Below are 14,567 nucleotides of genomic sequence, written 5' to 3'. Positions count from 1 at the left end.
TTATGCTAATGGACATGAAAGAAGAGATTTCATATCAGTTTCAGCAAGCTCAGGGCAGTGATTTTTAACTTTTATCCAAAATGAGGCACATGATGCAACATTTTCAAATATTATCTTCAATCCTTCATCAGTAACCATTTCAAATAACTTATCCTGTAAAGTTATAATTAAATGGATTCTAGATCCACATATTTCCTATGCATGTTGTTGTTGTGTCTTTCGGCTTATCGCGGTTAGGGGTCGCCACAGTGGAACTCTGGTCCGCTAATGCTTGGTAGTGAATTTTTACGTGCCGAGTTACCAGCCCTGATGCACAACCTTCAACAAAGGCACGCCCATTCATGCATGCCTCCACACAGAAGACGCTCTAGCTGAGAATCGAACAGGAAAACATCTTGCTGTGAGGCGACAACGCTACCGCAGCACCACTATTATGCATGTATCATCTTTTAATGGAAAGTGAAATTCAGATTTGTGAAGGTGTTCAGTGATACTTGTTTGCAGATGAGGAATATCAAGGTCATCACCTACTTCACTGATAACTGTTATTACTTTATGGAATGTTTCATAACAACCTGTAGAAACTCTGTTCTTCTAAGTTTCTAACTTTCACTTTGTCTGTTTATTCTTACCTGCCATTGAAAAGTGTACTGCATTTCTGCCTTGCATGAAAGTATTAAGACCATACAAAATAATAAAGATATCAGACAGATAGGTATGCCTGGTTATCAAGTTCACATCTTCAAAAAGTTAGGACCAAACCAGTTTCTTCCCTAGAAAGAAACATTAAGAGTTTGTTCCGTACTTCAGACATTATTGACAGAATTTGCATGCAATAATAGCTGCTTATGAATATCTTCCACACTATTAAATGTTAAAGAGAATAAGCTTGAATTTAGTGCATTAACCTTTATGTAATTCACAATTTGTACCACATCACTAAGCACACTGTATAGTTCAGCTGATATTTTTGTAGAAAGACTTATTCAATGAAGGAAGCAGTGTGTAGATTTACATTCTGATGCAAGATCTTTAATCTGAATACAGCAAGCACTACAAATGCAAAAGCCCAAATAATAAAACAACAGTTCTTTTATAACCAAAAAAAAATGTTTATTCTCCTGGTACCTTGGCAACAAGCCTTCTAGGGAGGATAAATTAAAACCCCCAAAAGATCCAGTACATATAAACACAATAAAATGACATCAAAGTTGATCAACAAATGAAATTCAAGTAAAATTAAAAAAAAACCTTTCCAGTTACAAGAATGGTTAAGGCCATAAGGTCACAATGCATTCAATTTAAGAATACATATACTCTTGTTCAATAATAAAGTATATTTAAAATTACCCCATAATGAAAATTAGTTAACTTGTTCTAAAACCATAACTTTTAAACCATCTATCTTACCTGCAGGAAATTCAGAAAAATGTTTTGCTAGCAGACTGTTAATGTCACCATTATGAATATGCCTAAGATGTTCTTTAATTCTAACTGAAAAGAGTTCTTTCAGTTTTCCAATATAATATAAATTACAGGGGCAGCAAACTACAAAAACTTCTGCTGTACTATAGCATTTAAAATAACTCCTAATATCACATTTTCTTACATTATTCACATCAAACTTTTCACATATAAAAGGATAAACAATACACTTTCCACAAGGAAAGTGCCTCTTTTTTCATCTAAACATTTCACTTTCAATCATCAGTTATGATGTCATTTCATTGTGAGTATACATACTGAACCTTTTTGGGGTTTTAATGAACATTTATCCTTAATCTGAATAACTATTGCAGAATATGTTCCTGTCTTTGCAGCTGTGCCATGAGAATACACTCTTACACCAAACTTAAAACTCCAAACCACATTTGTTGACAACATAATATTTCACTGTTTTTCACAGTTCAAATTTAGTTGTGTTTTTGGCAATGAAGCAGAAAAATAATTCTTCCTTCGTATCTCCATCATGTTCAGGCTCACACATATACTAAAATAATAATTTGGTCATGCAAGCACTATTTGTGCATTCATCAAGTTGTAATGAAAAAGACTTTGCCAGCTTTATTTGTTCGTGAGTTGGTCTTTCATGTCATGAGCCAGTTCCTGAATAAAACATGATAGTGTCAATGGAAAGCACTACTTGAGCTCCCTTCTATTACATGAGACTCACTTAACATTTATAAGCAAACATCTTTGATGCAGTCTTTAACTAATGCCTCAGTAATTGTATATTTTTTCAGTCTTTTCAACTCAAACTGCTATATTATGAGAATCCCACAAAGCAATAATGTTGATATGTGAACTACTGAACATCTGCTTCTGTCTGATCTTTAATTCAATACTCTTTCTTTCAAGGAACTGTCTTGGTTTTGATCTTATTTCTTGATGTTTTGTGTGTAAATGCCTCTTACGTTTTGATGCTTTCATTACACAATTAGCCAGTACTTCCCTACATACCAGTACTGTGGCTTTAGCACTTCACCATGAGGTGTGGTTACAAACCCAGCTCAATAAATGAGGCGGACCATTCTCCACAGCCAACACCCTTGTAACTTATACATACCAACTCCAGGAACGTACAGCAGTGAAATAGAGCAAGCTCCAAATGTTCAGTATTTTGAGTTTAAGATATTTTGCATCAGCAACAGCTTTTAGATATTTTGAGTTTAGATCAATTGAATGTCACCCAAGGAACCATATTTCTAAGAAAAAGTAGTACGAACTCTTTTGGCTTCATTTCTTCAGAATCACTTCCATCGTCATTTGATGAACTGCTTTTGCCACAGTCAGAAAAACTATGTCTTTATTAGACAATAATACCCACTGAAGTTTCTTTTGCCATCTGTAAAAAGTTAAAAATAAATACAAGATTTACTTTTGTAATTCACATAATAACAGTGAACTATTAAGTTACTCAAATGTCTGTAATCTTCAACAGTTTGCTAAAACCACAAAGTTAATGAGCAACAAATGAGAACTAAGAGTGAAAATCTGCAAACTCTGGGTCCATTGATAGGTGTGCACACATCTAATCCCAGGTCTATATTACTTGAGTGAAATCTTAATTAAGTGAATCACTATTTGTCAAACTGAATTAAGTGAAAGTGCAATTAAGTGAGTGTTCGGTTAAGCAAACTTTTTCCCAGAGAAAGGACGTGGTTGGCCATCATCAGGTATTTGCCCTTCTCCCCATTGTAGTATGATGTCAGAGTCGGTATATTTAGTTAGGGGGAGTGTAGGGTCAAAGCCCCCCACTTTGCAGAGTTTTAAATTTAGTTTTGTTTGTTCTGATCAGTGGGTGGGCAGCTGATTTGTTTCCCAAGAAACTTGTTGTTTAACTGAGCATTCACTTAATTGAGCTCTCACTTAATTCAGTTTGACAAATAGCAATTTGCTCAAACAAGCATTCACTCAAATGATATAGGCCCCCACTCCCTACCACAGCAAAGTCCTCTTACAGCTTTCAACCTGTTAATCATGTTTAACTGCAAGCAGCCATCGTACTCGATTATAGTTCAAGAGTGAGGGGTGAACTTCAAAATACTGGTAGGACAAAGGCCAGCAATTAGGACCAAGCTTAAATAATCCTTCTATAGACTTAGTAAGTGGTTAGAATATCAGATTTTGCATTAGCATGCATTTACTGAAGGCTAACAGTCTAAAACTCAAATGACTGTCACTTGTTTGCAATCCTAAACTATCTGCTAAAATCACACATTTTTTGAGAACCAGACCACAATATCAGACACAAATCAGGGAAATTCAACAAAAATAAGGGATAGTTGGCAGGTATGTACCCCCAACAGCAAAGTACTCTTACAGATGCCAAACTCCTAGCAGTCAGTCATTTTCATCTGCAGACAACCTGTTATACCCAGCAATTATAGCTATTGTGTTGTCTGTGTACAACCAAAATAAAATACTGCGATAAAATGAAATAATGTAAAATAGCTCCACTGCAACGTATATCAGATTTATAAAGCACATATACCCATAGCTGTCAACCTCATAGCACATGAACCAGAGACAAAGTCAAAAATAATGATAGCACAAAGGCCAACACTGAGACTAAGGTTTTAAATATTGCTTCTGTATACTTACAAAGTTGTTAGACTAGCAAGTTTTGGATTAGTATGTATTTTCCAAATGCTAGGCAGTCTGAAACTCTAATGCCTGTCATTCATTGAATGCAGTCCTTAATAGCTTTTCTAGGTTAGGGGTCACCACAGCAGATCACCGGTCTTCAAATTGATTGGCAGTGGTGTTTTTATGGTGTCAAGTTGCCAGCCTGGAACCCAACCTTCACAGAAGGCACACACACACACTCACAATACACCTACCTGCATATCTTTAAATATTCGTGTGACCACAGAGAGAACAGGCAGACTCCACACAGAAGGTGCTCCAGCTGAGAATAGAACCAGAGAACCTCTTGCTGTGAGGCAACAATGCTAACAACTGCACTACTCCAGCCTAAATGCAGTCCTCAATAATGTATTAAAACAACAAATTTTATGAGAAACAGACCAGACAAAACTCACATGATAAGAATAGCGGGTTACAGGTCTGACTCTAAACCAGTCACAAGTGGTGTCCCGCAAGGCTCGGTTCTGGGACCCCTACTATTCGGCATATATTTCTCAGAAGTACAGGCAAACACAGGAGGACTATGGCTAACCAAGTTCGCCAATGACTGCAAACTGGGAGCCATAATTGACTCTCCGGCTGACACGGACATCCTTCAAAAAGGCCTTACTGAGACAGACACCTGGTGTCAAAGTCATGGCCTCAAGCTAAATGCCAAAAAATGCATAGTCATCCCGTTTGAGAAAAACAAAACACCCACGAATTACCACATAGGCAGCAGCCCCCTTAATACAGAAGGGGTAATAAGAGATCTGGGGACCCAGGCAGACAGTAATCTCTCCTTTAACAATCATATTGCCGAAGTAGTTAGGAAATCCTTCTATGTGGCCCATCTAATTACTAAGGGGTTCACATCTAGAAATAAAGAGGTTATAGTGCCCCTCTACTCATCACTCATCAGACCCATCATAAAGTACAATGCCCCATTTGGGATGTACCTCACAAGACACTTCCAAGCTGGAAAGACCACAAAAGCACCTCACCAAGAGGATTACTGGCCTCAAACATATGTCCTATGCAGCCCGACTGAAAAAACTCCGGCTGTACTCAGTGGCATATCGCTTACTCAGAGGTGGTCTCTGCCTGACTTACAAAGCCATGTCCAATTCAGAATTGATGGAAATGCTCCACCTAAAGAAATCCAAGTCACTGCAAGCCATGCACTCTAATGAGCTAAACCTCACCACAACAATAAATAGAACATGCTGGAGGGATAGATTCCTGTCACAGAGACTCCCCATGCTTTGGAACAAAATTCCTAACTACATTAGGCAGAGCCCTTCACTAACACTCTTCAAGAGAAGCCTTGACGAGTGGATGGGTAACAGAAAATACACCCCTGGGATCACTTCATTGGCTCTGCTTGACAGAGGCTGAGTTAATTAATCAATGGGGTGGCGAAAGCTGACACACTCTGGCTAGGCTTATAAATGCCCTGAGACAGATAGCCTAGTACCTACCTATGAAACTAAGAAATGGACATTCTTGGCATCCTTAGGGTGCCAAAAGATGAAGCAGTTATTGCATCAAGACAACCCTAATTTGGTTAGGAGCAAGGGTGCTGCAGGGATGACAAATGGAAGATGTCAGTGTTGGGATAACGTCAACTTGCGCACTATGGCGGGTGGCTGCATAGGCTCACTGCAATTGAGCAGATTTAAAAGACTGGCAAAGCCCATGCTGAATAAACAGTATGCTGCATAGCAAAGAGGTCATACAGGAGAGAAGGTGCATGCCCCTCCTGAAGGTAGGGATTACAGGCCCAGCAATGCTGCTGAAGTCCATACTGAATAAACAGTATGGTGCATAGCAAAGAAGTTGTACCTGAGTGAAGGTGCATGCACCTCCTGAAGGCAGTTATTACAGACCCTGCAAGCTTGCTGTGGGGTGTTGGGCATTAGGGCTTACTCCATGGCAGCAGTAATATGTTGCACCAGCATTCTCAGTCTCCTCATCCTCCCTGGGTAAGGGTTGGGTTAGCTCTGGACAGACTAAGGTGGTGACCCCCAATCAAACAACTTCATAGATCTCAGGCTTTCAGCAAAATAATCATGGACAAAGCCAAAAATAATGGGATGGCAAAGGCCCAAAATTACAGAGTTTACATAATACTGCTTCTAGAAATTTCAGATGTTACTAGAATAGCAAGTGCTGCAGCAGGTTGCATTTTCTAGAGGATATGAAGACAGACATTCAAATGCCCACTATTATTCATCACATTCCTCATCAGTTTACTAGAAACGTGCAATGCTTTACAAGGAACAGACCAGGAATGTAAGCCAAATCAGTGTTATTAAAAACTTGGCACAATAACATTTTGCTAACATTGTCAAAAGGTTGCAAACTCTCAAGCTCTTAGCTCAATAATAAGGGACAAAGCCAAGAAATAAATAGGGAACAAATGACCAAAATCAAAGCTGTATTTTAAATGTCATTACTATATATGTAGAAAGTCATTATAATAATATTTTCTAAATAAAAATCTGAAATTTAAAGGTAAAACCTATACTAGACTAACAGATATTGTAACAGCATGCAGCTGCAGAAGTATACTAAGTTTAAAAAAATGTCTGCCATTATTCACTGATTACAGTCTAAACATTTGCCAGGAGAAAAATGAAACACTATTCTGCAGGAACAGTAACACTGGAGAGGTGTTACAATCAGGGACAATGCCAACAACAATGAAAGACAAGGACCAAAAATCAAGTATATATTATTATATAAATCAGGGGTATATTTTAAATATTGCTCTTGTATACCTAAAAGTTGCTAGAATAAAAGACTGCAGTAGCATGCATTTCCTGTAGGGCATGAAATATGAAAATCAACTATCTGCCATTTATTTACTGACTACAACCCTTATAAAGCAATGTAAATGTATTGATCACTTAATAGCTCTTAGCTGCTTATCGGAAGACACAGGGACAATGCCAAAAATAATGAGGGACAAACACCCAAGAATCAGGAACATGTTTTAAATATTGATCTTAGAAACTTAAAAAGTTGCTAGAATAAAAGATTTAGCACTAGTATGTTTTTTTTTTCTTAGAGGTCTGAAAATCAAAAGACTGCAATTATATGCCCCCCCAATAAAAAAATGCCAGGGACACCACAGTGGAGAGGTGTTGGACACTTCATAGTACTTAAGCTCTTAGGAGTAGAATCACGGACAATGTTAAAAGATAATGAGTGGAAAAGACCCAAACTCAAGGACATAAACAACAACCCATAAGCAAGGAAACCAATAAACTGGAAAGAGCTGCAGAAGGTTGATTAACTTCACAAGAAATCTAATATTTCCATTTACAGTGAACTGCTGAGGTACTAGATTGCTTGTAAAGTTAATAGAGGTTCTGCAAGGCTTTCTGACTTATTAGTTTTCTTAAAAATTTTAAGTATGGCTCATGTATACTGAGCAGGTTACTAGAGTTTTGCAGTAATGTGTTTTCTTACATCCTCAGTGAATTAAAAAAATAAACCTTCAATGAATTAGAAAAAAAAATTGTACAAAAGAACAAACCAGAAGAAAATATCCAACAATATCCACAATGGATAACTGGATTGTTTTCTTCTGGTTTGTTTTGTCAGACAAGTTTTGGTTTTTACTTTTTTGCACAGTATAGGTGGAGGGAAACATTTTATTTTGTGTGTTCAATGGTATCATTTAATAAGGAGGAAATAAATGAAACAGATTAAAGCACTGGTGGGGGTTGCCATAACCTCTGAAGGTCACCTAAACAAACTGGCAGAAAGTACACAATTGCTAGTGCAGCTACTAGCCGATGAATATTAAGATTTATGGAAAGTACTGCAGCCTTACAGAAAACGTCAACCACCACTTACCAACATTTGGTCCATTTTCAATAATTCATTACAGTTCAGCAGCACCTAGCCATTGTTATGAGCCAGTCTTTGAGAACTGGTAACCATATGAAGAAGCTTGGTTTAGATAAGGCTGAGAAGTCCTTCCTGAAGCATTTAGCAGATAAAAAGTGAGAACTGGCCAGGACTGAATTGGTCGGCATACTGTAATTACATGTGAAAGGGTGATCACTTCAGTACTACATGGACTTAGCAGACACTGATGATTTCATACATCCATCCATTAATCCACAGCCCCTTTATCCCATTTGTGCACCTGGGGTTGGAGTGTCACATCATCATCTCAGAGACAATCATCTATAGCCAATGTTCACCCTGCCAGATGGCTAGGCCTACAGACACTGATGAATGCAATTATAAAAAATAGAGAAAAACTATCCATGGCTTGTGATTCACCTGAGAAACAGGTACATAGAGTATACAGAGTCCACAAATTAACTTTAAACACAGACAGATCAGCAAGCTCATGCACAACAAGCATAATGCACATTCTTAAACTGCATATAAAATATGCTATGAACATTGTAAATAAAGCTTTAGAAATTACATAAGTTGTAGACAGATGTAAACATGCATTCTCCAGTAATTTAAGAAAGTGGGCAGCTCAAAGTGAGCTTGGATCTTCTAAGCAGTTAGTTATTTCTGCACAGAGATATTAGTTAACTGAAAGCTTTTAGTCTGATTTTCACATACTAAATCTTTCCTTAAATGTGTATCTGAGTCTAACAGTTAAAATGATCTGTGCTAGAAAAGGGCATATAGCCATGTACTGTCCAGTCAATGCCATGTCAGTGATGACAATGTTATACTACAAAGCCTCTTAGTGCTGGTCATCCTTATGTGGGGCAAACCACACCTTAATGTACGCTACTGGATCATGACCATTCTAAAGACTATCAGACACAATTTGTTAGAGTTTAGTATATGTGCAAGCACAAAACTGTTAATAAAGTTTAAGTTATGTGTGTGTGTGTGTGTGTGTGTGTGTGCGTGTGTGTGCGTGTGTGTGTGTGTGTGTGTGTGTGTGTGTGTGTGTGCGTGTGTGTGCGTGTGTGTGTGTGTGTGTGTGTGTGTGTGTGTGTGTGTGTGTGTGTGTGTGTGTGTGTGTGTGTGTGTGTGTGTGTGTGTGTGTGTGTGCGTGTGTGTGCGTGTGTGTGTCTGTATGCACTGGACCAAGACAGAGTACCACATAACCCTGGTAGAAATGCAAACTCTACTAGCCAAAAAGCTTGCTTATCCAGTGGTGTGATAATTGGTCAAGACCTTCCCCAATTTAAGGAATACTAGAAATTGTGTGTTGGGGGGGGCATAAAATATATAGAGAAATGATTAATTTTTGGAAACAGAAAGGATTTGTTTGATAGCTCCAATGTATCAAAGAACTAAAAGTTTTAGATATGTAAGTAATAAAAACAACATATAAAATTCCACAACAGGACTGGCTAACTTTACAGAGTATTCTGTTATATTTGCAAGATTTAAGTAGAATAATTAATAATTCTCCATTTAAAGAAATACCTAAATTTATGAAATACATATATGAAATCATATATAATGACTTTGACATGGGAAAAAGTATTTCAAAATTTTACAAAATATTGATAAACTATAAAACAACACTCAAAACCTCATACTGTAAATATATAACAAAAGGACACTCACTACAGTTAACTGAAGATATTAAAACAAATATCTTATTATAGATAAAACATGCATCCTTTACATGATACTGGAATATTTTTAATTGGAAATGCTTGCACAGAGCATTCTTAACTCCAGACAGAATCAGTAAAATTAATTCTTCCATAAAAGGAATATGTTGGAGATGTGAGCAAGTACACAATGCAGATTGGAACCACATTTTCTTTGATTGTGTCAAAATTAAGCCATTTGGAATGGTATTAATATCTTCCTACAAGCTTTATTTAATGAATCATTTTATTTAACTAAAGCTCTTATATTATTAAATGTGAATGAAGGTCCTCATTTGAATACGTCAAACATGTACCTAGTATGGACTATACTTGCAATTTCAAGGAAGTGTATAACAAGAAGATGGAATACAAACACAATACCAGCTTTGGAAGACTTCTACAGCCTACTAAAGACCACAGCATTATTGGAAATTAAAATTAAAGAACTAAGAATTTATCCAAAGCCATTTATGAACAACCTTTGGGGAAAAGTCTTATCATTGATTGACACTTTACAATAATTGATCAAACACTCTGATAATGGATTGGACATACGTATAAAGTAACTGTATACATTACGATCTGTTATAGTGTCAGGCTAATGTAAATAGTGTACATAGTTATTTAAGATGTTATGCATAAATACTATGGAATTCATTCAAATGTATTTGAAAAATAAAAAAAAAAATTGAGAGAAAAAAAAGTTGGTAAAGAGAGTAACAAAAAATGCCTACAATCAAGTATACACCAAATAAATAAATAAATAAATAAATAAATAAAACTTTGGTTGTCCAAATGATAGAAGAAGTCAATGCAGAAACTGATTTTGTGGAGTCTGTAATGAATGCTCAGGAAAGAAAAGATGAATGATGTGCTGAGCAAAAATAAAAAGAAGAAACTTATTAAAGCCTGAAGCTACTCTCTCTCTTACATCTCTGCAGACAGCTTAACAGATACAGAAGCAGGACTCTAGACTAGAAGAAGTTGGAGAAAATCTGAGTAGGATATAGAGAAACTGCAATTATACTACAGGAAATATTATTATTATCAAGTTTAAAGCATCAGAAATCTATAGATAAACTACTAAACTATATAAATATCAATTTTGGTGGAGATATACAAAAATGTTCCTGTCAACAAAAATAACAAATATAGAGACTTCTCTAAATGACATTGAAAGGAGACTCAAAGAGGAAGAATTACAAAAAGAATTTCTGCTTAAACAGAAAACATGGCTGCTTAAAAAAATAGATAACTTAGAAAACAGGGAAAGGAGAAACAACATAAGGATCTTTAGTCTGCCTGAAAACACTGAAGGAGAAGACATTATTTCATTCTTAACAACCTGGATTCCTGAATTTTTAGACTTGAAAGAGGGACTTTCATTTAGAATTCAAAGGGTGCATAGAGCACTAAGAAAAAGTGCTTCTAACTCAACAAATACTCCACCTAGATCCATAGTTATAAAATTTATTTCATTTCTAGACAAGGAACCAATATTAAAATCTGCTTGGAAAAAATCACCCTTAAAATACAATTAAAGCCTGATAAGGTTTGACAGTGATTCTTCTTCCAGAATATTGGAACAAAGGAAAAAAGTCTGGCCAATAATAAAACTGTTGAAACAAAACAACATTAAAGCACAGTTGCCCTTTCCAGCCAAAATAAAAATACTTTTTGCCAGTGAGATGAGAACCTTTAATGACTTAGAAGAAGCTACTATATTCATCAAAAACAACAAAATAGTGTCTATCCCAGATGAAATGGAATGGATGGTCTTAGTCTTAAAAGAATAAACGAAACAAATTCTTGGATTGATGCTGGAAAGAAGAAACAAAAACTGATTCCAAGATAGCTGTTCCAAAAAATAAGTCTTACAACGACATCTCTCAAAGTATCAGCTGGTATGGTACATCACTTGTCATCTGTTTTTATTTAAAAAAAGGAGGGATTCTTAAACAACTGAGAAACAGTAATGATTTATTCAGAATGTTCAAAGAGTCCAGTAATTCTTCATAAACAAAGGCAGGTCAAGATGGGTTACTATTTAGATTATATATAAGCCAAACAAACCAACATATAATGCAAAATAGAAGTTTATATTCCCCTCCTTGAACTCAGTGAATACTTATCTTGTTCATTTTTCATTGATTTTACTTATAATAATTTAAGTAATTAATTAACTAATTCAACAAGGTACCATTCATTAGAGTACAGACTCAAATGTAACAAATTAACACCATATATAATAATAGTAACAGTAGAGTGTTTTAAAAAATGCTGTCATGGAGACTAATGCCTTCTTCAGTTAAAGTATGATTTAGAAATGTCATGTATATCCTGGTTAAATAATAGTAGCAAGGTCTTAGTACAAATGTCATCATTATTCTGTCTAAATATAGTTAATATCAATTATGGCAGGTATCACAGCTACGAGTGCTGTTTGATCAATCCTGATATGTGTAATTATTATTCTGTCTAAACATAGTTAATATCAATTATGGCGTTTGATCAATCCTGATATGGTATCTGTGGATGCAGCTGTGTCTGGCAGCTAGTAAAAATGTAATTATTATTCTGTCTAAATATAGTTAATATCAATTATGGCAGGTATCACAGCTATGAGTGCTGTTTGATCAATCCTGATATGGTGTGCATGGATGCAGCTGTGTCTGGCAGCTAGTACAAATGTCATTATTATTCTGTCTAAACATAGTTTATGTCAATTATGGCAGGTATCAGTTTTGAGTGCTGTTTGATTAAGCCTGACATGGTGTATGTGGATGCAGCTGTGTCTGGCAGCTGCTATATGTTGCCGTTTTCATCTCCAGGAAGCTGTGGGTTGCAGATTGTGATGAAGGTTTACTGATGCTTGTGTATTAGGAAGAGAAATTTGGTGTTTTAGCCTGGATCCAGAGGAAGGGAGTGCATAGTCTTGTAATAGGTGATACTCTTGTAATAGGTGACTCTATTGTAATAGGTGACTCTATTGTCAGACACACTGACGTCCCGCTCACCAGGCTGAATAAAGAGAAGGTCACGATGAGCTGCCTGTCAGGTTCTAGGATCCGCCACATAACACAAGCACTCAGGTCACTCCAAAGCAAATACAAATATGACTCAGTCATTGTACATGCTGGTGTGAATGACCTGAGACGTACCTCCCTGGACTACATGAAAAGAGACATAGAGGAGCGCTCTGATCATGTAGCCCAGGCTGGTATGACCCTGACCTTGAGCAGCATCTTACCCTCACCTAGAATGATGCCACAGTACAAAGACAAAATGATCGTTTTTAACAATTGCCTAAAATTTTGGTGTCATTCAAAGGGGATCCAGTGTCTGTCAGCCTGGGATGACATGCTCGACAAGCCACGTTGCTTCGCTAGGGACGGCTTGCACATGTCACCACTGGGCTTTTGGATATTGGCAAAGGCTCTTGCCACCCCCATAGTGCCTTTATTAGGCAAGGCTTAAAGGTCAAACCCACCCCCATAGACAGCACAAGAAACAAGAAACTAAGGGTAATGCTGCTTAACACCAGAAGTCTTAACCTCAAGATGCACGCACTCAAAGCTCTCCTCAGTATGGAGAATATCGATATCTGTGCAGTGACAGAAACCTGGTTCAAGGCTCCAGAGAGCACCCCAGCACTACCAGGCTATACCTCATATCATGCTTTTCGGCCCCAAAACCTGGACCAAACCACAAAAGGAGGGGGAGTTTCCATATTTATCAAGGATATCCACACCTCCAGGTTAGTGGCATTGCACGAAGTATTGGAGACTATCCATGTGCAACTAACAGTGGGCAAGACTGCTTTTCAGTTTATAGCATCCTACAGACCACCCTCTCAAAGTCAGGAATCCCACTCGGCTTTCCTGAAAACATTGGAGAACATGAAGATCTCTCCGAACACCATTATATTGGGTGACTTCAACTACCCAAACATTGACTGGGAGCACTACTCAAGCCCCAGCACCTTAGCCCAAAGGTTCCTGTAAATTATAAAGTCAAATGCCATGGAACAACTAGTCACCACTCCCACAAGAGGGGACAACATACTAGACCTGATCATTACCAACATGGGGACTCTATGCTCCACACCAGAAGTATATCCCTCATTGGTAAGATCAGATCATAAATTAATTTCACTGGATGTCCACATCCCGACCCCACCCCCAGCCCAGAAAACCACAGTGAAAAACTTCTCAAAAGTGAACTTCTAACTTCTCAAAACCAAAGTGGAATCCTTCAAGGCCCCAGGGCCAGTGGAAACTATGGCTCAAACTGCAGAATCCTATATAAATGCATTCTACGGACATCTCCAGGAATGCATGGATCATGCTATCCCAAACAAAACCAAGACCCAATCATCCAAAGGCAGGCATCCAGTCTGGTGGACCCCTGCCATAAATAAACTGTACAACAGAAGGAGGAAGCTACTACATGATAGAGCAAAATCCCTAATAGGGAAGGCATCTCTGATCAGTACTAGCAAAAAATTACGATCCCTCATAAAATCCTCCAAGGCCAGCTTCAAGAGAAAAATTGCACAGGACACCAAAGACAATCATAAGGCTTTTTTCAGTTATGTTAGGAACCTGGGATGCAACTTCCAGACTTGTTCTGAGTTGATTCTAAACTACAAAAAATGCAGTGAACCCACAGACATCGCCAATATCCTGGCAGACAGGTTCTCCATCCCCTCCCCCCCAAAAGAGCAAGTATCTATCCCGGCAGAGGGCTGCCTCCCAAACATCTCTGATGCTCAGGTGAAGGCTGCCCTCTCCAAAGTAAAAAACACTGCTTCCATGGGACCAGATGGCGTCCCAGGTT

At 37.5% G+C, this 14,567-nt stretch overlaps 1 protein-coding gene across 1 annotated transcript in view; it reads right to left on the bottom strand.

Annotated features, from left to right (window-relative positions):
- Positions 1-915: 915 nt before the first annotated feature.
- Positions 916-14,567, bottom strand: part of LOC122790509 — a 180,032-nt gene continuing 166,380 nt past the window's right edge. The window contains exon 4 of the mRNA XM_044058059.1: positions 916-2,845. Coding sequence (XP_043913994.1) covers positions 2,799-2,845 — 47 coding nt within the window. The 3' untranslated portion in view covers positions 916-2,798. The remainder of the gene's footprint in view (positions 2,846-14,567) is intronic.

The sequence above is a fragment of the Protopterus annectens genome, chromosome 16.part0 (genome assembly GCF_019279795.1).
Source record: "Protopterus annectens isolate FY-2018-M chromosome 16.part0, PAN1.0, whole genome shotgun sequence".
Lineage (NCBI taxonomy): Eukaryota > Metazoa > Chordata > Ceratodontiformes > Protopteridae > Protopterus > Protopterus annectens.
Note: the sequence above shows the minus strand (reverse complement) of the source record. Positions and strands in the feature narration are given on the sequence as shown.